Below are 22,162 nucleotides of genomic sequence, written 5' to 3' on the forward strand. Positions count from 1 at the left end.
ACTTCATCTCCTTGTTGCAATCACCTGACCTGGGTTGGGGTTACAAAGGTTCACCCGAAAGAGGTCAGTGGTAGACCTGTGTGGAGGATGCCAAATCCATTTCATGAAGGATTTAGGGACTTTCACATTTGTCTTCATTCCAGTTAAGACTAAAACCTGAAAATTTCTAATTATTCCATGAAAGAAAACTCCAATTTTATTTTTTTTGGTCAATTAATTTTGTTTTGATTAACTTTTTTTATTTTCTAGTATAATAGAATACATTTTTTAAAAAGTAAAAAAAGGTTTTTTTCAAAATGAAAAATCAAACCATTTTTTCGAAAAATATCCAAAAGGAACCTTGTTTTTAATTGTTGGAACTTTTTTGAGGGTTTTGTCCAAAATGAATCTTTGGTGAAATTGACACATTTCGGGAAAGGTTTTAACTTTGAGGAAACTGCGTTCTCTGATGGAAAATGGGTCTGTCAAAATTTTTCTGACCAGCTCTAGTCCATACCCACCAGTGGTGATGGTTACAAGTATCTTCTGAACCATCAGGGCCAGATAAGGTGTCCTGCTCTCAGCAGAGTGTGTGCGTCTGCCCTCCAGGTGCTACACTGATCTCTAGTCCCAGCAGTTTGCAAATGGACACTTTGCACGTGCAGCTGTTGGATTTTCAGGTACAAGTGCAAAGCTCCTGCATGTGCAAATAGCCGTGGTTCACAAATACCAAGGAAGAGGGGGTTGGGGGAGATTGCCAGATGTGGTAAAAACATGTCCCATAAAATTGTTAATGGCTTGAAACTAAGCTGGTCTTGAGCAGATCAGCACAGGCTTTCCCCCTTCCATTTGCCCACCTTGAGCATCCCTTCCTGCTTTAAATGTTCATGGACTATCTAACACTCAAACCTGGTCTGAATCTGATGGGTCACTACAGGACAGGTTCTCTGTCCCACATGGATGGCGATGTGCCCCTTGCTGGCGGAGTTCCCAGCAGGCTGCCTTCCCTTCAGCCCCTTGTGCAGGGAATGGGGAGTAGGCATAGCCGGGGTGCGCTATGCTCCAGCTATCCTCAGCGGGCACGTGGTCCCCTGGAGACGGTTGCCAGGTCCCCTGTGAGAATGTACACTAGGCTGCTGCATTGCTTCACCATGAACCTGCTCTTCCCACCTTCCCTACGTGTGGGACGCCGGCCCTTTTAATGTGTTGGACTGATCCAAGTGAGGGTCACGTGCCAAAGGGCAGAGGGAGCTCCCGAAGGGAGTGGCATTACAGAGAAGCCCTCAAGTCAGTAGGATCGCTCGCGTGCAGCTGGCTGGCGACGCGTTCCTAGAGCCCCATGGCTGGAGCTGGGCCGAGGCTGGTCCCAGAGAGGAGGCGGTAAAGACCCCGGAGCGTTGCTGCTGTCTAGTCCGATTGGAAATGCCAGAAGAGGAGGTGGGCAGGCTGGCCTGCCTGACTGGCAGATTGGGAAAGGGAGCCTGTGATCCTGTCTGCATCTGGCCAAGCGGGCAGGGACTAGAAGACGCCACCATCTGCTGATGGTTTGGTGGCGCATGTGCAGTTGGTTCTTGGGGCTCAGTCCAGTCCCATAGCTGACTGCCTGGCTGGTAGGCTCAGCCGAGAGGCCAAGGACAGACAGGGCCCTGGAGACTGAGCGCTCTCTACCCTGGAGGTAGTGCCTCCAGAGAGCACATTGGCAGGATGTGTGGGGGAGCCTTGCATTGCTGCTGCCCTGTCCTGGATGTAAATAGGACTTCAGGCACCGGAGCGGTCCATGAGCAGGCGCAAAGGGTTTGATCAGCCTAACCTCACTCCCATTGAAGCCAGCCGGAGTTCTGCCCTCTGCTTTGACAGGAGCAGAGTTGGCCAATGCCGCGCGTCTGACAGTCCCCACCCCATTACTAAATTCACAAGTTTAAACCAAAAAAGTGGCATTTCCTCTTTTTCGGAGATGGAAAAGATCAGAACTTGCTGCAAGAAACTGCTCCTCAGGCTCCTATGATGGTATCGCCAACGGGAATCTCTCTAGGTATATAGATCGCACTTTACGCTAAGGTTTCATCTCTGGAGGGTTAATAGATGCTTCAGTAAATGCCTGTCAGTTGTTCCAGATTGCTAGAGAGACCTTCGGTTGAGAGATTGCTTATAAACCATCCAGAACACTTTCTAGTGCTGTGCTGCAAGCCAGCTGTAGCACGTACTACTCATGCCTGGAACACGCTAATAACATCTCTGAATAATTTAACCCTTTACAAAGGATCCTTAATATAAAGTGTGGCTGATTTTTTAAAGCTGCTATTGAAAGAAATTATTCAGATTGTTTCAAAGCCATTTCTTTAGGGCCAAGAGGGTCCGTGCCCCCCCATGAAGTGTGTGTGTGTGGTTGACATGTCTTGGAAGTCGAACCGTTCCTAGCAAAGAGGCAGGGAGCATGGGCTGCTGCTTGCTCTGGGATGGAGCAGCTGGGGCTGGAGGATTGACGGAGATGGTCACTTCTTTGCGTCTCTTCTCCTCAGATGACTCAGCTGATGAAAGCCGCCAGAAGCGGCACAAAGGACGGCTTGGAGAAGACGAAGATCGCTGTCATGCGCAAAGTGACCTTCTTGCACCGGAAAGAAGCCCCAGGTAACTAGCGCTGGGGCGGTCGGGGTCAGGTGCAAAGTAACTGATTTTACAGAAAGAAAAATCAAACTGAAAATGCCAGAAATCCTTGCATTTCCTACGAATGATTGGGTGATCGCAATTTGATCCCCCCCCGCCTCTAACTTATGCTTTTTGCTTCCTTTTTGCACTCTCTCACGCTTGTGCTCTAGCGTGGAATTGCTCAGAGCATCTAAGTGACTTAGGCTCTTAAGTGTCTAACTTTTGAAGATGGGATTTAGGTGCTTGTGAAAACTTTGCCCCTTGCCTAGTGCAAGGCAGTTGTATCAGGGATTCCAACAGTGGGGGGCAAGTTTACATGTCAAACCTTTATATACCCTTTAAAAACGCATCCCAGAATCCCTTTCCTATTTAGTTTTTCTAAAACCTATCAAAGCTTTCATGATTCTCAAGCTGGAGAGGCCATACGTTAAAAGCATCCTTCATTCAGGCCCGGGTTTTCCAAAGAACCCTTCTCCCAGTTAGATGCTGCAAAGTAATGGGCAGGTTTTCAAACAAACTCCGGTTGAGGGCTGTGCTCTTCCGAAAATCTTTGTGTCTTGACGGGAGCTGGTCATCTGGCCCAAATTCGGAGTGGGCAGCATTTGAAAAATCTGTCCCCTAGGTCTTTTGAAAATCTGTCCCCTAATGGCCTGAATGTCTAAAGTGTTTATCTTCAGTAGGAGCGGTGGGCGCTCAGCACGTTTTGAGAAAACAAAGCCAGATGCTTCTGGCCTAAAACCTGTTTTGGTTAGTCATATTTTTTTTAAAGATAAAAATCACGTTCCTGTTTTATTTCATGCATTGCTTCTGCTGCTGTTACTAAACCAGAACAATGTGCTGGGGCAAAACCTTTTGCTGGAGTAACTAGCGTAACTTCCTTGGCTGGGCTGGCATTGCTGTCTGCAGAGGATTTGGCCCCTCGTGACTAAATCTGGATCATCCCCCAGTTGCCACCCGGGTCTGTTGTAATTCTGAGTGTTGCTGCTTATTTCCATGGAAACGACTGTGCCAAACCATATCCCTTCCGTTAGCCTTTTGGCGGCATGTGAAGGAGGAGAGAGGAAACCAGCTAGTGCAGGGGTAGGCAACCTATGGCACCCACGCCGAAGGCGGCACGCGAGCTGATTTTCAGTGGCACTCACACTGCCCAGGTCCTGGCCACCGGTCTGGGGGGCTCTGCATAGAATCATAGACTTTAAGGTCAGAAGGGACCATTATGATCATCTAGTCTGACCTCCTGCACAACGCAGGCCACAGAATCTCACCCACCCACTCTTGTATCAAACCTGTGTCTGAGCCACTGAAGTCCTCAAATCATGGTTTAAAGACTTCAAGGTGCAGAGAATCCTCCAGCAAGTGACCTGTGCCCCACACTGCAGAGGAAGGCGAAAACCCCCCAGGGCCTCTGCCAATCTGCCCTGGAGGAAAATTCCTTCCCGACCCCAAATATGGCGATCAGCTAAACCCTGAGCATGTGGGCAAGACTCACCAGCCAGACACCCAGGAAAGAATTCTCTGTAGTAACTCAGATCCCACCCCATCTAACATCCCATCATAGGCCATTGGGCATATTTACTGCTAATAGTCGAAGATCAATTAATTGCCAAAATTAGGCTATCCCATTATACCATCCCCTTTTAAAAACCTTATTTATTTTACATACAACAATAGTTTAGTTATATAATATAGACTTGTAGAAAGAGACCTTTTAAAAACATTAAAATGTATGACTGGCACGCGAAACCTTAAATTAGAATGAGTAAATGAAGACTCGGCCCACCACTTCTGAAAGGTTGCCGACCCCGAGCTAGAGTTTCGGTGGCGGAACTTTCTTATCTCCAGTCATGGGAGGGAAATACTGAACTGGGGAGGTGCTGACATTGTGGGGTGCCCCTTGAGGGCACGGATTGAGTAACTAGCACCGCCTCGTTAAGTCAGGGATATTTAGTAGGGCTGGTCAAAAAGTTTCCATCAAGGTGTTTTCCCAGTGGAAAATAGGGTTTTCGACTAAACAAATTTTCATGGAAAATGTCTAGTTTTTGGCCAATTGTTTGACAGAAATGTTCGGTTTCTGTTGAAATGTTCCATGGGTTAGTGGTGGAAGAAGCCCCATTTTCTAATCCGCTCTAATACTTGGTTCCAACCCGTAGCAAGTTGGTCCCAGTTGGCCTTCCTGGGTTGTGATCATGGGGACTGGGAAAGAAGTTGATCTTCATGAGCACTCTCGTCTTCCGAAGCAAACTGATCGATCAGTGAGCTGTCACCATTGCCCGTAGGGGTTGAGACTTAAAACCAACAGAGGGCACAGGCCATGCAACTCCTATGGAAATATAGACCGAGATGGATTCCTGAAGTCATAGAACCAGAGGGTTAGACGGGACCACAAGGGTCATCTAGTCTAGCCCCCTTCCCAGATGCGGGATTTGTGTCTAAACCATCCAAGACAGATGCTATCCAGCCTCCTTTTGAAAACCTCCAATGAAGGCGCTTCCACAACCTCCCTAGGCATCTGTTCCATTGTCCTACTTTTCTTATAGTTAGGAAGTCCCTGGCTTTGTAAAGCTCAGCCAGGGGCTATGAAGAGGAGTCCAGGGATACAAATGGCGAGAAGCTAGCTAATCCCTCTGCTTCAGCTGTGTGGCTTCATATTTGACTTTCCTTTAAGATGGCCCATGCTGGGTCAGCCGGCCGCTCGGGTCCATTCAGTGTGCGTTTACACAGGAGCTGTACAAACACAGATCTGATGTGTTCTCTGCCCCAGAGACCTGAGGCCCAGATGTTTAAAGGGACTTAGCCACCCGACTCCTGTTGATTTCAATGGGAGTTAGGTGCCTAAATAACTTTAAAAATCTGGGCCCATAGGACAGCACAGACAAAACACAAGGCAACAACATTTCCAGAGAAGGGAAGTGCATGGGTTGCTGATGAAGGGGAAACAAGGAGTCATTGTGGATAGTTCTCTGAAAACATCCACTCAATGTGCAGTGGCAGGCAAAAAAGTGAACAGAATGTTGGGAATCATTAAGAAAGGGAGAGATAATAAGACAGAAAATATCATCTTGCCTCCATGGTACGCCTACATCTTGAATGCTGCGTGCAGATGTGGTTGCCCCATCTCAGAAAAGAGCAACAAAAATGATTAGGGGTATGGAACAGCTTCCATATGAGGAGAGATTAATAAGACTGGGACTTTTCAGCTTGGAAAAGAGACGACTAAGGGTGGATATGGTAGAGTTCTATAAAATCAGGACGGGTGTGGAGAAAGTAAATAAGGAAGTGTTATTTACTCCTTCTCTTAACACAAGAACTAGGGGTCACCAAATGAAGTTACTAGGCAGCAGGTTTAAAACAAACAAAAGGAAGTATTTTTTCACACAACGCACAGTCAACCTGTAGAACTCCTTGCCAGAGGATGGTGTGAAGGCCAAGACTATAACAGGGTTCAAAAAAGAACTAGATAAATTCATGGAGGACAGGTCCATCAATGGCTGTTAGCCAGGATGGACAGGGATGGTGTCCCTAGCGTCTGTTTGCCAGAAGCTGGGAATGGGCAACAGGGGATGGATCACTTGATTCCCTGTTCTGTTCATTCCCTCTGAAGCACCTGGCATTGGCCACTGTCGGAAGACAGGATATTGTGCTAGATGGACCTTTGGTCTGACCCAGAATGGCAGTTCTTATGTTCTTAAGGAATTTAGTCCAGCCAATCAGACTCTGCTAATGCTTCTCACATTATATAGGGAATGGGGAACACAGGAGCAGGGCAGTGCAGATGGAAAAGGTGCGATATCCCCTGTGGGTTTCAGGGATCCCAATGGAACTTTCAGAGCAAGGGAGGATTCTAGTCTGTGTGCTCTGGACTCAGTTCAGTCCAATGAGACGTGCCTGGCATAACGAGCTTTGTGAGAGCTGCTGAAGCATAAGAAAGAGGCAGACAGGTTGGGTGTCTGTAAGAGCAGCGTGATCCACCCAAGGTTTGGCTACCAGCGGTATTTGGGGTTTGATCCCCGGTGTCCATTTGCTTCTCCATCTCCCAGAAGGAGTGGATTGTATAATGGTTAGAGCAGAGGGCTGGAAGTCAGGAGTCCTGGGTTCTAGTCCCAGACTCGCTGTATGACCTTGAGGCAAGTCACTTCCCCGCTTGCTGCCTCAGTTTTCCCCATCTGTGAAATGGGGATAATGCCAAACACACAGGTGTTAAGGGTTAAATTGCTAATTGCTTTGAGATCCACAGCCAGAGGGTGCTATAAACAGTGCAGACGGGTCCGGTTGTTAGCTGGGCCCTGTGTATCTGCATGGAGAGTGGTGTTGTGTCCAAGCACAGGCCATACTGTAACTAGAGAATGTCACACGTCCTTAAGGGTCTTAGAGGGTGATTAAATAGCTGGGGGAGTAAAGGAAAAGGAGTCTGAGCAACACGTAGGGTTACCCGATGGGTCGTGACCGAAGTGAATGGCTGCTTCCTGTCAAGGGAAGAGACGTCCTAGGTGACAAATCTAGTTAGGGATAAACCTGGCTGTCTTCTGCCATCCTATGCCCTCCCCCCCACCATAGGTGCCAACTTCTCCTGGCACTGGTGGGTGCCTGCCCTGCCCTCATTCCAACCCCTTCCCCAAATCCCCGCCTCCTCCCCTGAGCGCGCCGTGTTCCCACTCCTCCCCCTCCCTCCCGGAGCTTGTTACAAGGGCTGGGGGGAGAAGGGGGGATGCGGTGCGCTCAGGGGTGGAGGTGAGGTTGGGGGGAGGGGGAGCTTGCTCTGCACCCACCAATTTCTCCCCAGGGGTGCTCCACCCTGGGAGCACCCACGGAGTCGGCACCTATGCCCCCCCCCCCTCCGTGCAGGTCTCCGCAGGCTGCTACTGCCTCTGCAGCAAGGGGCTGGGGCTTGGCTTCGGAGCCCAGCCGACTGCCACCTGACCCACAGCATGAGGCGCTCCCCGAGAGCAGCGTCCGAGCAGAGATGGGCCCATCCCTAGCGGTGATTGGACTCTGGGCAGCCGGGGCTGGAGCCGAGCGACGGCGAGCTGGGCTGCCCTTCCAAAATTAGGGAAGGAAAAAGGTCACTCGGGAGTTGTGAGCCAAGCAGCTGCTGTATTCCTGCAGCCCTCTGATCCCCCTCCCCGTCTCCACCCGCACAAGCCCAGAGTGTCCCCAGCAGTCGCCCTTCCTCCCGAGGCTATTTATATCCGTAAAGCCAGAATGAGGGGGGGGAAAGAGGAAGTTGACAGGCAGTGCTTGCGGGAGAATGCAGTGGGCAGAATGTGGAGGAAACGGTGCTCCATTGAAAAAGACTATATTATCACCTCCTCCTCCTCCTCCTCCTCTTCGGTCTCTGCCTCAGGTAAGGGGAGGTTTGTCTCTCTGGGCTTCCCCTTCTCAGGTAGGTTCGGTTCCTGCCGCCTCTGCTCCCCAATCTTGCTCACTCCTTCCTGCTTCTCTCTGCACGGGGTTCGTTATTCCCACCCCCTTTACCCGCTTTGCTTGGGTTTGATTTCTGAAGAAGCCATGAGGAACAATGGAAAAAACCCAGTGGTCCGCTGCTGGGATCATTCTGTTCAGCCCCTTGGCAGGGTCCCGAGATGGGAGGCTGGTTGGAGCTTTGCAGTATTAAATGGGTTTAAACCCCCAAGTGAGTTTGATTTCCCTGCTACAGGCGTTTGGGTGCTTGGCTGCCCATGACATTCGGGGCAGACGGGGCACTCGGCTCGCTGGTCCTGTGCCCTCCGGCTGGGGATAGAGCCAGGGCTTGGCTATAGCAAACCCAAAGGGAATTCGTTCCAGGCTGAGATCTCCGTGGTTCTCCAGTCCCTACCTCTCAAATTCCTCGGGCTGATTAATGCAGCCCAATGGTATCTGGTGTCAGCATTCAGGGTTTCCCGTAAGTCCCGGCTTGGACTCAGTAGTTGTGCAACATACTGCTGCATAGAGAGGAACCCTCTGCTCCTTGAACCAACTGTGGCAATGAACAGAGCTCCAGCCACCTGGGCAGACCGTTTACTCTTCAGTCCCAGGGCCATGCTTGAGCTATCCATTCTGCTGACCGGTGGGTCGGAGCAGTGTGGGGTGCATCTCCACCCAGGGGAATGTCTAAGATGTAGGACGAGACCGGCGTATTCAAGTTTCTAGGTTCATTCTTGATGCCAATAGAGAGAAAAGGCCAGTGCATTAACCACCGGGTTACCAGCCCCCTCCATGGCAAGGGTGTGTGCGTGGGGGGGTGAGTGCAGGCTGGACAAACACTCTGGATGTTCTGAGCGCGAGCGCTGTCTGCAGCCTGGGAGAGGCCGTGGCGCCCGCCCCAAAGCGCTTGTGATCTGAATGGTAGGCGCCTAGAGCCCTCCAGAATGCAGGGGCAGAATGCTCAGCGGACACGTGTGCTCTTCCCCCGCTGTAGGAAGCTTTAAGACACACCCATGCAAGATACTAGCCGTTGGTCCTTCTGCTTGGGCTACGCTTTGCTGGGCGCGCCACTCAGGTGTTCATTGCTTGCGCGTTTTGTCTTCCAGGTGACTCTGAGGAGGAAGACATGGGGTTCCTGGAGGTCACTGTCTCGGACATGAAACACCCGCCTCCCGAGCTCGGCCCCATGCCGGATGGATTAAGCCCTCAACAGGTCTGTGGTAGGGTGAAGGCGCTGAGTACATGGGACTTGACCTCCCCTGGTTGACTGACTGCCCCCGGTAGGATGGTGGTGATGTGGAGAGCTGTCCCTTTGATCCAGAGCTGGTCTGCCCGTGGAAGCCTCTTTGCAAAGTTGCTTTTATTTCAAAGGGTCCGAATGGGGCTTGTTTTGTGCCGTTTTTCTTTTTTCTTTTGCTTTTTTGAATCTTTGATTGAAGCCTTTATCAAAAACGTCATTTAAATGGTTAAATATCGAGGGGGCGGAGTAATTATTGGCCAAAGAGCATCTTTTTCATGAAAACAAAAGATTTCGACTGCCCGATTTTTATGGGAAAAATTAGATTGCCTAAAAAAGGCCACTTTTGGACAAAACGTTTGGAAAATTTCAGCCAGCTCTATTAGATGTAATGTTTGGAACCCCGAGATTGATCCCTACCAGGTTTCAGCGAAAGCTCCTTGACATTAACAAATATCTGTCTATGTTCTGTAGGAGTTAAACAATCCCCAGAGGCTTGCCATGTGCGAGCTTCCCCTGCTGGTCACAAATCTGTGGTCACAAGTGAGGTTGAACCATCCAGTAGCTTAACTTGTGAAGCATCCCATTGCTTGAGGCTTATCTGAAATTACCTGATCTTCTGGCAAGAACCCCAGCCAGCATGGCTCCTTCCGTTGCTTCCCGTTAAAATAAAATAAATGGAGATATACCTATCTCATAGAACTGGAAGGGACCCTGAAAGGTCATTGAGTCCAGCCCCCTGCCTTCACTAGCAGGACCAAGTACTGATTTTGCCCCAGATCCCTAAGTGGTTCCCTCAAGGATTAACTCACAACCCTGGGCCAATGCTCAAACCACTGAGCTATCCCTTCCCCCTGTTATCTGCTGTAGCTCTCTCCAAGGGTTGGCGGGATCTTCTGGGGAGGAGAGGAGGGCTGTTTACCTCCGCTTGGTCCTCTCCAGCACAGCAGAACCCAGTGGTACTTGGTTACCTGTCTCCATGATTTGTGGCACACTGGAGATTGTGGGAAGTCCATCTTGGTGCATGTGAGGTTCTCACAACCTGCAGGGGGCGCTCTGAGGGTGCCTGGGGGTTGGAAGCACCAGAACATCGCTACATCTTAGAGCATTAAGTGTAGTAAACCCAAGGGGAGGGATGCTGGGCTCTGCTGTGCTTGGGAGCTGGAGGAACAAGTTTTCATCTAGTGAGGGGCCCAAGAGGATCAACAGCTGTAGATACACAAGTATGTGTGGAGCCTTTACCAGACTTCTTCAAACTTGCCAATACGCTGGAGTTCAGCTGGTCTCATTCCCCCCTGTGTTTTTTGTAGCTGTGTGTTGAGTAACTAAATTGCCTCACCACCGTCCAATCTGCCCCAAAAAGATGAGTCCGCAAAATAGCTCCACATCGCTCTGCTGGGTCCTAGCACCAGGCAGCATTATGAGTGAGCAAAATAGCTCTGCTTCTGTGAGTGGATCTACAGCCTGACACCTTGTCGCTTTTTCTTCCCCCAGCCCCTTCCCTTTTTCTCTTTCCTCCCACCGATATCTGTGAAGATGTGCATGTTCTGTGATGTGGTGCTAAGCGTGTGTGTGTGTGTGTGTGTGTGTGTGTGCGCCCATATGCTGATGGAGGGGCTCTGCACCCGTTTCTGACCGTAACCCTGGTGTGGGTGTTGCAGGTGGTGCGACGTCACATCCTGGGCTCCATCGTGCAGAGCGAGAGGAGCTACGTGGACTCGTTAAAGCGGATTCTCCAGGTGACGCCAATCTTAAGCCCACCTGAGTCACCCACCCTAGCACAGACAGACTACAGACATCTGTGAATGGGAGGGGCGGGGAGGATGGGATACACGGGAACAACTCCCCATCCCCCTTAGAAATCTTAATAGGGAAGGAAGGGGGCGGGAGAGAACCTCAGTGAGACTGATCTCTAGGCAGAGGTGAAAGTGAGCTGGTACGGCGTACGGGCAATAGCCGGTACGCCATGCCGGACCGGCCCAGCTTCCCCAGGCTGGTGATTTAAAGGGCCCGGGGCTCCCTGCAGCGGCCGGAGCCCAGGGGCCTTTAAATCGCCTCCCGAGCCCGGCTGCCGGAGCCCCAGGCGGCAGGGCTCTGTTGGCGATTTAAAGGACCCGGAGCTCCGCTGCGGTAGCCAGAGTCCCGGGCCCTTTGAATTGCCCCTGAGCCCCGGGCTCCCAGATACTTCTGCAGCTGGCAGCTCCGGGGGTGATTTAAAGGCCCTGGGGCTCTCAGCCGCAGGATTTAAAGGCCCCGCCTCTTCCGGTTGAGGCCACGCCCCTGCTCAGGACTCCGGTGTACCGGTAAGTCCTTTAACTTACTTTCACCCCGTCTCTAGGTAAGATGATGGAGTAGCCATGACAGCTTCTGGACTTGGCTACCTGCTGGGGGGGAGGGGAGCCTTGACTGCAGTGCTGTGGGACTTGCTGCTGTAGTGTTGGGCTGTAGAATTGAAGCTTTTGTTAAAAAGAGAATTAAGTTTCCACCACTTCCGGTTACAAAGAGAGCCTGTAAAGAAAGCCCTGAGTGTAACAGATGCCGGGACACCTGCCTGAGTCTTCAGACAGCCTTAAACAGTAGTGCTGAGGAGTGCGAACTGCCTCCAGGCAGCTAGGTGGGTTGTTAACTCTGAAGCCTAATGATAACAATTTAAATGGCTACATTAAACCGTTTCACTGCTGATCATTTAGTAGAAGCATCCAGCAAATGTGCTAATCGTGCAGTCCTAAACTAGGCTCCAGATTCTCCCTTCCCACCTCTCTGAGCCCCACGGCTCACGTGACTTCAACGCACAATCTCTGTAGCTCACTGAAAATTCAGGGGCACCATAAAATTAATCACACATCCGATTAGACAATGCAGGGAATGTGCCATGGATCGTTTGATTCACCCTCCCACCCCCCACCCACCCACCCCCGCACCCAGGGAACTCTGTGGTGTTTTCCGTTTAAAAAAACTGATCCGAAGTTGCCACAAAGCGGGGACCCTGCTGCTGAGTTTAGGTCAAGGCAGCCGTGGCGCATGGAGAGCTTTGGCCAAGAGGCACAAACTCGTTAACGTTTGCAAAGCACAGCGAGGGCTGTGAACGGCAGGGGCCGTGAGAACACGAAGGAGCAGCAGCAATGGGGAACAATGTGGGAAAACTGCCGGAGTGAGCCGGGGGAGGGAGCGGGTTTTAAAAATCATCAAACCGGTTCAGTATGGTAGGGCTGATGGGTTCCAACCGGGAGCAGGGTCCCCTGGTGCGAAGTGCTGGATGGACCTGGGGTAAGAGATGGTCCCTGCTCGGAAGAGCTTACAGGCTAATAGACAAGCCATCAAAGAGCACGAGCGAGGGAGCAGCAAAATCCCTGTTTCACAGCTGGGGAGCTGAGACGTGACCATTAAGGCTGGGAAGGTCACAGGGGGACACCCAACTCATTTGGGCTCCTCTGACGGGCGCGATCCGGGGCGGCGAGGGCGGGAAAGTCTGTTTAAACCCTCTCCTGTGGCTTACAGGATTACAGACACTCCCTGATGGAGATGGAGCCCAAGGCCCTCAGCGCCAGGAAGTGCCAGGTGGTTTTCTTCCGCCTCAAGGAGATCCTGCACTGCCACTCCATGTTCCAGATCGCCTTGTTCTCCCGCGTGGCCGAGTGGGACGCCACGGAGAAAATTGGGGACCTCTTCGTGGCCTCAGTAAGAGACGCCCTTCTGGAGCGAGGTGGCGGGGTTCCCTCCCCCGCGCACGTCCTCTTCCCACCCCCAGCATGCCAAAGCCGCCTCCAGGCAATGACGTAGGATATAAAATGCACGAGCGTCCTCTGTCAATACCCTTCTATCTGGACCTTTCCAGCATCCCCTATTCCATCCCGGGCCCCCACTCCGCTCTACGGAGCTTCCACACCCACTGCTGCCAGCTCTAGTCCACTGGGAACCTGGGTTATTGCAATAGGCACCGTGTAGACGAGACCATGGCAGCGCGAAGGCCATGGGCAGGTTTTAAGAGCAGCCGCCATAAGCTGACCAATGAGGGGGAAGCCAGGGAGAGCACCATTTGATTTTTGCTGGTTCGCTTGATCAAATGGGGCCAGCCCACGGGAGAGGCTTGGCGTCTTCAGGGAGGTTCCAAGCTTCGCTATCCGAGGCCCACCTGGGCCAATGTACCGTGTATAGAACTGCATTGTGCGCCCTGGTTACTGCAGGATAGCGAGTTCGATGGCTGCAGCCAATACCAGGGGTCCTTCTATCCTCCACAGCAGCTCACGCGGCACGGGGTGCTCACCTTGTTTACAGGGGGCTGGAATGTGGGCGAAGGCGTCGGGGTCCCGTGGCTCTGGCTCCTTGGAGCAGCTGCCGGAGACGAGTTACGCTCAGTTTAGCTTGTCGTACGAATTCCGGCATCTCCGACGGGGGTAATCCCGGGGACGACCTCGCTCAGAGCTCTGCAGACTTTTAAGTGTTGATGCAGAGTACAAGCCCAAATCTTGGCGGAGAACTTGAACCCGCAGTCGTCTGGCCTAGACGCGAGTGTTAGCAGCTGACCCCCATGAATTTGTCCATTGCAAGGAAGTGGGAACGCCCCGTACCACCCTCCCGTCTGCAGGGTGTGGCAGTCCCAGCGCCCCTTTTATTCTGTGTTTGATGGCGGTAACCTCCTTGCAGGTTGAAATGAAAGCTCTGGGTTTCAGGATGGACTTTCTGAATGCAGATGCCTCGGGAGGGGGAGGAGACAGGTTTGCAAGCTGTGAGCCGCTGGCAGTCTGCAGTGAGCTGTCGAAGTCATGTGCTGCTGGCTTCTCTTCAGCTCTAGGTGCTAAGTAAGGAGACGCTGGATCTGACTCTCCCCTCTCTCTCCTGTCTGTCTGGTTATTTGTGCATGCGCCAAGTTTTCCAAGTCGATGGTGCTGGATGTGTACAGCGATTACGTGAACAACTTCACCAACGCCATGTCTGTGATCAAGAAGGCCTGTCTCACCAAGCCCGTGTTCTTGGAGTTCCTCAAGGTCAGTGGAAGAGTCAGGAAAGGCTGCACCTGTCACCATCTGGCAGTTGGCCTGCATGGGGCTCTGCTTGCGACAGGGCTGTCGTAAGGGTCGATATTCCCAGGAACAAGCAGAGGCTGCAGATGGAGAGAAGATGCATTTCAAACTACTCGGTGAATCACTTAGCAAAGGTCACCGGTACCCAGGACTTTACTGCTCCGGGAAGCCACCGGCCAGGTAGAAAGGATTTTCCCGCTCTGCGTCCTGTCTGCACTGTCTGATGCCTCTCTATACAAAGGGTTGGGTTTCCAGAACCATGTGGTGGTCTTCACCTGCACAGTAGCCGTTCTGCTTGTACCGGTGGCTGCTCTTCTCAGATGAGGCTGTGGTTGCACTGAATGATGCTGGCTTCTAGCCCCTATCCACTGGCCCCATACCTTACCCTTGCAGAATACCCACGTCTTCCTTTCTCACTGGGCTTGGATTCCCACCCCAGAACGAAGCCGGGGTCACCATCAGTTGAGTGCCACCCGCCTGATCTCTAAGTTCAGGACCGATGCCAACATGGTGCACAGTCACTGACCGTCCCTTCAAACCCTGCCATATTGGTACCCTACACATCTCTTAACGCTGGCATCCTTCCCTTGCCAGGCATGTGCCACGAAGACCATTATCTGCTAACGCCGCATTTGAGTGAAGTTAGGCAGAGAGTAGCTAGCCAGAGCAACAGTTTTGCTGCCAATGAAAACCACTGCAGGAACCCAGGATCCTGAGTGAAGCCGGGCTCAGAGCAGTGGCGCGGGAGGATGGGTTAGTTATTCCAGCTCTGTAGTATCTCTTGCTGATCTAACCTCAGACAAGAGGGTGCGGTGGGTGAGGGAGGGAGGAAATGAAAATGGAATGAGCGAGGGCCGGAGTGGAGGAGTGTAAAGCGAAGAATCCCACCCAGATCCATGGCTTGGGGAGGTGCTTGGCGTGGGGTGGGTGGGTGAGGGGGGAGAGAACAAACGGTGAGGGGTTTCTGCTCTGAGTGATCCTGGCTGAAGTGCAGGTGGTAGAGGGTTGTTCTTGTCTCGACAGAAGCGGCAGATGACAAGCCCTGACCGGGTCACGCTCTATGGGCTGATGGTGAAGCCCATCCAAAGATTCCCTCAGTTCATTCTGCTGCTGCAGGTACCTTAAACTGGAGTCTGCGCTCTTACTGGGGGGTTGGGGGGGCAAGGGATGGAGCCACCGGGCAGGGAAGTGGCCGGATCTCAGGGCTGGCAGGATGGGGACAGTCAGTCCCTTGACGTGCTAGAAATTCCATCTGAAACCCACTCCCAGGGTCAGGAGTGGCGGAAGCTCTGTAAATGTGTGGGGGGGCCACTGGCGCCCAAACCATGGCCCCATCCCCCGTGCCGCCTCTTTACCCCGAGGCCCCGCCCCCTGCTCGCTCCTCTCTGCCCCCGAGGCCCCCCCCTCTCGCCCTTACGTCTGTTAAAAAGTGATGAGGCCTGACCCCCCTCCTTTTCCGGCGCCCCTGCCCAGGGTTTAGCCGAGGCTGGCCACTCCCAGTGTCTGGATGTGTATAGAAGAGCTCTGTGACGGGTTCCCCCAGGATGCCACTTACAACTGAGGTACCACCGAGCCCGCCTGACCCACCAGCCTGGGCTCCTTTCACACTGTGGTGCCGTGATAAGTTGCCAAACTCTCCAGGCTCTTTCACCAGCACGCACACAGGTAGGGACACACCCAGCTGCAGCTTCACACGCATGCTGAGATCAGCTCTGCATGGGAAGGCTCAGCTAAGGCACCCCCCAGTTGCTAAGGCACCTCCCAGTTGCTAAGGCACGCACCCCCCCTCTGGAGTGTAAACCCCAAATTATACCATCTTGCGCTGTGCAGGGAACTGTACAGCATAAGCTCATGAATTTCGCCCCCTCCCTCAATGTGGAGGAAGATATGTAACCGCTTTCTGCGCCAAGTATGATTTCCACCCTGGTTTTAGACCAAACAAAACCAAGTTTATTAACTACAAAACCGCAAACTGAGCTTAGCATACTAGACAGGTAGGATATGAAGTAGCAAATTCTTATCCTGAGCGATAAACAAGCTGGCAGATTCTTAAGGCGCAAGCTGCCTTTGCTTTCCCAGGTTTTCATACACCGGCTAAAAATCCCTCTAGCCTGGGACCATCACTTCCCCCAGTTCAGTCCTTGTTCCTCAGGTGTTTCCAGGTGTGTTGTTGTAGGGAGAGTGAGGACCGCCCATGATATCATTTTCCCTCTTTTATATCTTCCTCCCACTTGCTGGAAAGCTCTTTTGCTGTGACCTGGGTCAAACAGTTCCCATGGTGTACAGCTATCTCTGAGAGGTTTCTGTTGCACACTGTTCTGGGGTAATCCTTGTGCTTGTGTGCATTTCCTCAATTCGCCATTAACATTGTTTGGCCTTTTTACTGTTGTACCTGAAAGGCTGCTTGTGAGTGGCTTTTTTAACCTCCCACATAGCGAAACTTCTTAACTTCACATACGCCGATAGCACATACAATCCAACGAGATATTACTGTCTAGCAGATCAAGACTCTTAGAATGATCCCTCACAAGGCGCAGTTTGTACAAACATATCCTAACTACACGACAGTGGTGAATATTGGGGTGCCAGGGTGTCACAAGCTCCCACTCAGCAGAGGTTCTGCCATCGGGGCCCCTGAGCTCAGCACGGTGGGAGAACGAAACAAAATCAACGCCTCTTCCTCCCACTTCTTCGTGCCTGGGGAGCATGAAGCCGCCAGGCGAGGTACCTGCGCAGGGCAGCTGAGCGTCCTGGGGCTGCACATTGTGCCTTGGGGGAAGAGTCCGTGGTGCGTTGATCACCCTGGCGGCCGCAGAAAGTGTCCCTATGTGTACGCAGGTGGGCGGCTGCTGCTCCCCAAGTCTCTGCGCAGGCCAGGCCTGTCTAAAATCCAATTGTTTTCAGGAGTGCTGCTTGGGGGCAAAAATCTGAAAATCTGAGTGCCGTGCCATCAGGGGCTCCTCCAGCCCAAAGCTTGGCCTGCCTGTGATCTCCCTCCCTGGTGACTTGATTTTCCTCTCTCCCTCTTTCACCCCAGGATATGCTGAAGAACACCCCGAAAGGCCACCCGGACAGGCTGTCGCTCCAGCTCGCCCTCACCGAGCTGGAGACGCTGGCGGAGAAACTCAATGAGCAGAAGCGAGTGGCCGACCAGATGGCTGAGATCCAGCAGCTGACCAGGAGCGTCAGTGACCGCAGCAGCCTTAACAAGGTGGGGGCTTGAGCTCCTGAGCGACCGGGCAGGGCTCAGCGTCTCTGGTCGGGAAATTCCCCTTCCCCGCTCTGCCCACTAGATGACAGTGTGTGTATGTGAATAGCTTCGGAACCCCTACCCAAGCTGTAGCCTATGGCAGAGGAAGGCTGGAAAGGGTGGTTCTCTCCTCTCCCCAAATGTTTGTTCGAATCCATTTCTGGCTGGGCACAAAACTCTCCCTAGTTTAGGAAGCTACCTGCTTGGGCTCTAGCCAGGTGTGTGCACCTACTTGCTAACAGCATCTTCGCTGGTGCCGGGCAGGAAGGCTGGTCCGGGGAGGTCAGACTAGATGGTCCCTGTGAATCTGCTTTGCCCATTCGGTTGGGGTAAGGGAGAGGGAAAGCCTGGACTGAATATCTGAGGCCCCCGGAGCGGATTCTGCCTACGACCATGGTGTGGAGAAGACCATCTACTAGGTTGGGTTGTGGCTGACGTGTCCCTTGGTCAGAAGAATTCCCAGTTTCTTTCTCTGGTGATCCATGGTGCTGTCCTCCGGCTTACAGTGCTAGGATCAAAACATCTTCCTTCCTGGATCCTCCTCCTCCCTTCACCCAACGTCCTTCCCACGGTCGCCTGCTGAAGTCGCTCGCTGTTTGTGTTTCACCCCCATACATCTGCCCTCTGCGAGGGAACCGTTAGTGCCACACTGCACCCCTTTGTCCTCTGTTCTCATAGCCCCGCTTGCTGGCTTTCACGCTACCCTTGGCAAGTTGGACGTGGCTTTGTCCTTTATCTACTCAGCTCCGCGTCTCAGGGCTGGCAAGGTAGCCAGGATGATGGTCTGGCCAGCCTGTGGCATCTAGCCCTGAGTGTTGGCTCTTGAACAGATCTCTGGAGCCTGGATGGTGTTGTCTGAGCGGGACCCATACTCGAATCCCTCCGATTTGACCGCGCTCTCCTGCTCCGGAGCTGAACTCTGCAGCTCGGGTTCATCTGTTTAAAATCCACCTCAAACTTCCTTGGCTGGCTGGCATCTGCCTGGCTGTCTGCAAGGGGGCTTCTGCCAGGAAGCCTGGGCGCAGTAACCAGGCAGTCTGCCTGGGCATGCTCCCTGCCAAAGGAAGGGATGGAGGCTGTGTCTTATTCCAAGTGAAAGCTCCGATTTGAGAGCACCTCGAACGCATCCAGACCTGGGGATGGGTCGTCCGTAGCTTCTGATAAACTCTCCCTTTTCGGGCCGCTGTTACCAGCTCAGTCCAGCCCAGACAGTCCAGCCCAACCAGGGCCTGGGTTCGCGGCTCCTTGGCCTGGGTTCGCGGCTCCTCAGCCAGCTGTGTGAGCACTTGGGCTGCTCCAGTACCCATCCTTGCCATTTCAAGTGCTGCTGGGCATTGAATGGGAGGCCGGGGCAGTGCACTGGTGCCAGCACCGAGGTTCATCTGAGCCGGCTAAGTGCAGTGACAGCCCAGCTAGGCTGGGCAGCAGTTCAGAGTGCAACGCAGGGGGGCATTTGGGCTTAGTATGGGTGGGAAGAGAGTGAGGCGAGGGAGCCCGCTGTGTCCCCCAGCTAAGCACGCCCCTCCTCCCCCATAGATTGGACTCTACATGTTGGGGAGGGGGGCAGGTGGAAGACCTCATGGAGAGGGCAGGTTGCCAGCACGTAGCTCATCTGCTGGGCCTTGGGGGTGCCGCAGGGAATGCCCCATCTCCTTGGCTGACCTGTGAGTTTCCCCAGCCCGGCAGGCTCCTGTCAGGTGGGGCTTACAAAAGATGGGTCAAAGCACCAGGGCAATCCCTGGAAACAGGGATGTTGCCCTGCTAACTACCTGGCTGGTAATGGGGCTCTTCTGCCTACTCTAGCAGGGCACAGGCCGGTCCGTGCTGAGGTGACTGCCGATGGCTGCCGCAGCTCAGAGGCTGCGTGGGGCAGCCCGCATGGATTGCTGGTCTCCTGTCTCTCAGATGGGCGTGGGGGCCTGTACGACTCTCGGCCAGGCTAACTGGCATCCAGACGCTGCGTTATTTCTCAGAGGCTCTGGTTAACACGAAATCGAAGAGCATTGGGTGGAAATCCCCCTGCCCTCGGCGTTTACTCCTTGAGAGGAGAGACTGGAAGTCAGTCAGCGAGATTTCGAAATAGCCAGGGCCAGGCATTTGCAGAACATCGTGTGACTGGGCAGCGCTGGGGCTGAGCGGCGGCACAATCCGCTCTGCAGAGGAAATGAAAGCAAAGGGACTCGTCCTGCAAAGCGGGGGACTTTCGGGCTCTGAGACTTGCTGCTGCGGGTTTTAAAATGTAGCGTAGACGGACCCTCAGTCATTGGCACTGTCCACCTTTCCCCCCCGCAGCTGGGCTCAGAGACTCCGGGACCGAGGAACAAAGTTCTGAAGTGGCCCCTGAGCCCGGTTCTGCTGGGTTGTAGCTCAGTGTACTGTTGCTGCTGTGCTGTGGAGTCCTATTGGTTACATCTCTGTACTGGAGCAAATAGTTACCGTAATGAATCCGTTAGGGCTGCTGTCTCTGCTTTGTGCACCGGGCCCGCTCCGAACTGCACGGCAGAACTCCGATCCTCCTGCTCTGAAAGCCCAGGCCCCTTGAGCTAAAGGAGAAACCCCAATAGCTGTTAGCAATATAGGGCCTATGACACAGAGCTGAGCAGTTCTGATTCCATTCAGCAGGGGGCAGTGGTGCGCATGCACATGATTAGCTAGGTTGTTCCCCTATCTTCTGCTTTCCTAATAAAGGGCGACCTTGCTCTTTTTCCTCTGCAGCTGCTGAATTCGGGGCAGCACCAGCTGCTGCTTTGCGAGACCCTGACGGAGACGGTTTACGGGGACCGTGGCCAGCTGATCAAATCGAAGGAGCGCAAGGTGTTCCTGCTGAACGACATGCTGGTGTGCGCCAACATCAACTTCAAGTACGTTGGCAGCGTTCACTTCCTCCGGGAGCCCGTCATAAACGTTGTCCCCGCAGCCCTGGAGGAATCCGCGGGGATATACTATCAAGGTTCCATGCAAGGAAATCCAACTAAAAAAAATGCAGGCCGACCTTTATAAAGCACCACCTCTGTTGTGTCTCCAGGAAAACCACTGGCATCTCTGCTGGGATTTGGCATTTTTCTTTGCAGTCGTTCTGGCAATCTTGGGTCAAATGGGTCCCTGGTGTAATCCCATTGGCTTCGATAGAGTTATACCAGTGATAAATTATGGGCCGTTTGACTTTAAAATATGCCTTTGATGGCACTTTCCCAGCATTGGCGAGTTACCCAAGAGCTGCTGCAGAAAAGCTCCATTATGTGGCTATAAACATGTAGGTGTTAGAACCAGTGAAAATGGCCCAGTAAATTGCCAGTCGCTGCTGCGGTTAGCTGCAGCAAACTGGGATAACCTACAGCCCTACACTGTCTGCCTGCAGTTTTGCCATGCAAGCTTGTCTACCCTGGAGCCCCGTGTAGTCTCTTACTGCAGAGTGCTGCCCTGGGCCCCCGACAATCATAATTTGCATCCTAATATTTTACCCATCATGGTTACAGCCTCTGGGTCGAGCTCCTTGGGTTAAGAGAATGTGGTGACTGAAGCCCTATAGTGCATAATAATCGACTGGAGTAAAGATTTAAGGCTAAAACTTTTCAGTGTGGATGTTTGAAGTTAGGCACTTAAAGAAGACATTGGTCCGCTCTGCTCAGCCTCTGTTTTTGGGCCCCACAAAGAAGTTAATGTATTAGAGACGGGGTGGCCAACCTGAGCCTGAGAAGGAGCCAGAATTTACCAATGTACGTTGCCAAAGAGACACAGTAATACGTCAGCAGCCCCCCATCAGCTCCCCCCCACTCCCAGTGCCTCCTGCCAGCCCCCGTCGATCAGCACCTCCCCCTCTCTCCACGCACCTCCCGATCAGCTGTTTCATGGCATGCAGGAGGCTCTGGGGGGGAGGGAGAGGAGCGAGGGCACGGCAGGCTCAGGGGAGGGGGCGGGGAGGGGTGGAGTGGGGGCAGGGCCTGTGGCAGAGCCAGGGGTTGAGCAGTGAGCACCCCGACACATTGGAAAGTTGGTGCCTGTACAAGGAGCCGCGTATTAACTTTTGAAGAGCCGCATGTGGCTCCGGAGCCCCAGGTTGGCCACCCCTGTCTTAGAGAGAGACCAGAGGAGAGCAGCGAAAAGGTTTAGAGAACATGATGTGGGAGGCAAGGTTAAAAGAATTGGACCTGTTTAGCCTTGAGAAAAGAAGACTGAAGGGGAAACATGATAACAACCCTTTACTGTTGTCAACAGAACAGTGATCAATTGTTCTCATTGTCCACTGAGGGTAGCACAAGACGTCATCGGCTTACTTTATTTTATTTTTTTGGCAGCAAGGGAGATTCAGGTTCGCTACTGGGAAAGTACTTTGCAACTCTAAGGAGAGTTAAGCACTGGAACAGGTTACCTAGGGAGGCTGTGGGATCCCCATCACTGGAGGTTTTTAAGAACAGGTTGGGCAACTCCCTGTCCGGGATGGTCTAGATTTACTTGGTCCTGCCTCAGCGCACGGGGAAGGACTAGGACTCCCAGCCCTAATCTTCTATCGTTCTATAAGTAGCCTGATTTCCAAAGGTGCTGAGTGCCCCTTTGCAGCTGCCTGAATGTGCATTTCCACACCTGAATCAGAACACTTTGCCCTAAGGGATTTGCCTAAGAATTCAGATG

The 22,162-nt window shown here is 52.8% G+C and overlaps 1 protein-coding gene across 2 annotated transcripts in view; it reads left to right on the forward strand.

The window, feature by feature from the left end:
- Nucleotides 1-22,162, forward strand: part of ARHGEF10L (Rho guanine nucleotide exchange factor 10 like) — a 130,214-nt gene that overhangs the window by 40,036 nt on the left and 68,016 nt on the right. For both annotated transcript variants that reach the window (XM_065421255.1, XM_065421256.1), the window contains 8 exons: nt 2,499-2,607; nt 9,132-9,238; nt 10,924-11,001; nt 12,761-12,940; nt 14,131-14,247; nt 15,307-15,399; nt 17,321-17,494; nt 20,249-20,394. In XM_065421255.1, the coding sequence (XP_065277327.1) occupies nt 2,499-2,607; nt 9,132-9,238; nt 10,924-11,001; nt 12,761-12,940; nt 14,131-14,247; nt 15,307-15,399; nt 17,321-17,494; nt 20,249-20,394 (1,004 nt within the window). The remainder of the gene's footprint in view (nt 1-2,498; nt 2,608-9,131; nt 9,239-10,923; nt 11,002-12,760; nt 12,941-14,130; nt 14,248-15,306; nt 15,400-17,320; nt 17,495-20,248; nt 20,395-22,162) is intronic.

Source organism: Emys orbicularis, chromosome 22 (assembly GCF_028017835.1).
Source record: "Emys orbicularis isolate rEmyOrb1 chromosome 22, rEmyOrb1.hap1, whole genome shotgun sequence".
NCBI lineage: Eukaryota > Metazoa > Chordata > Testudines > Emydidae > Emys > Emys orbicularis.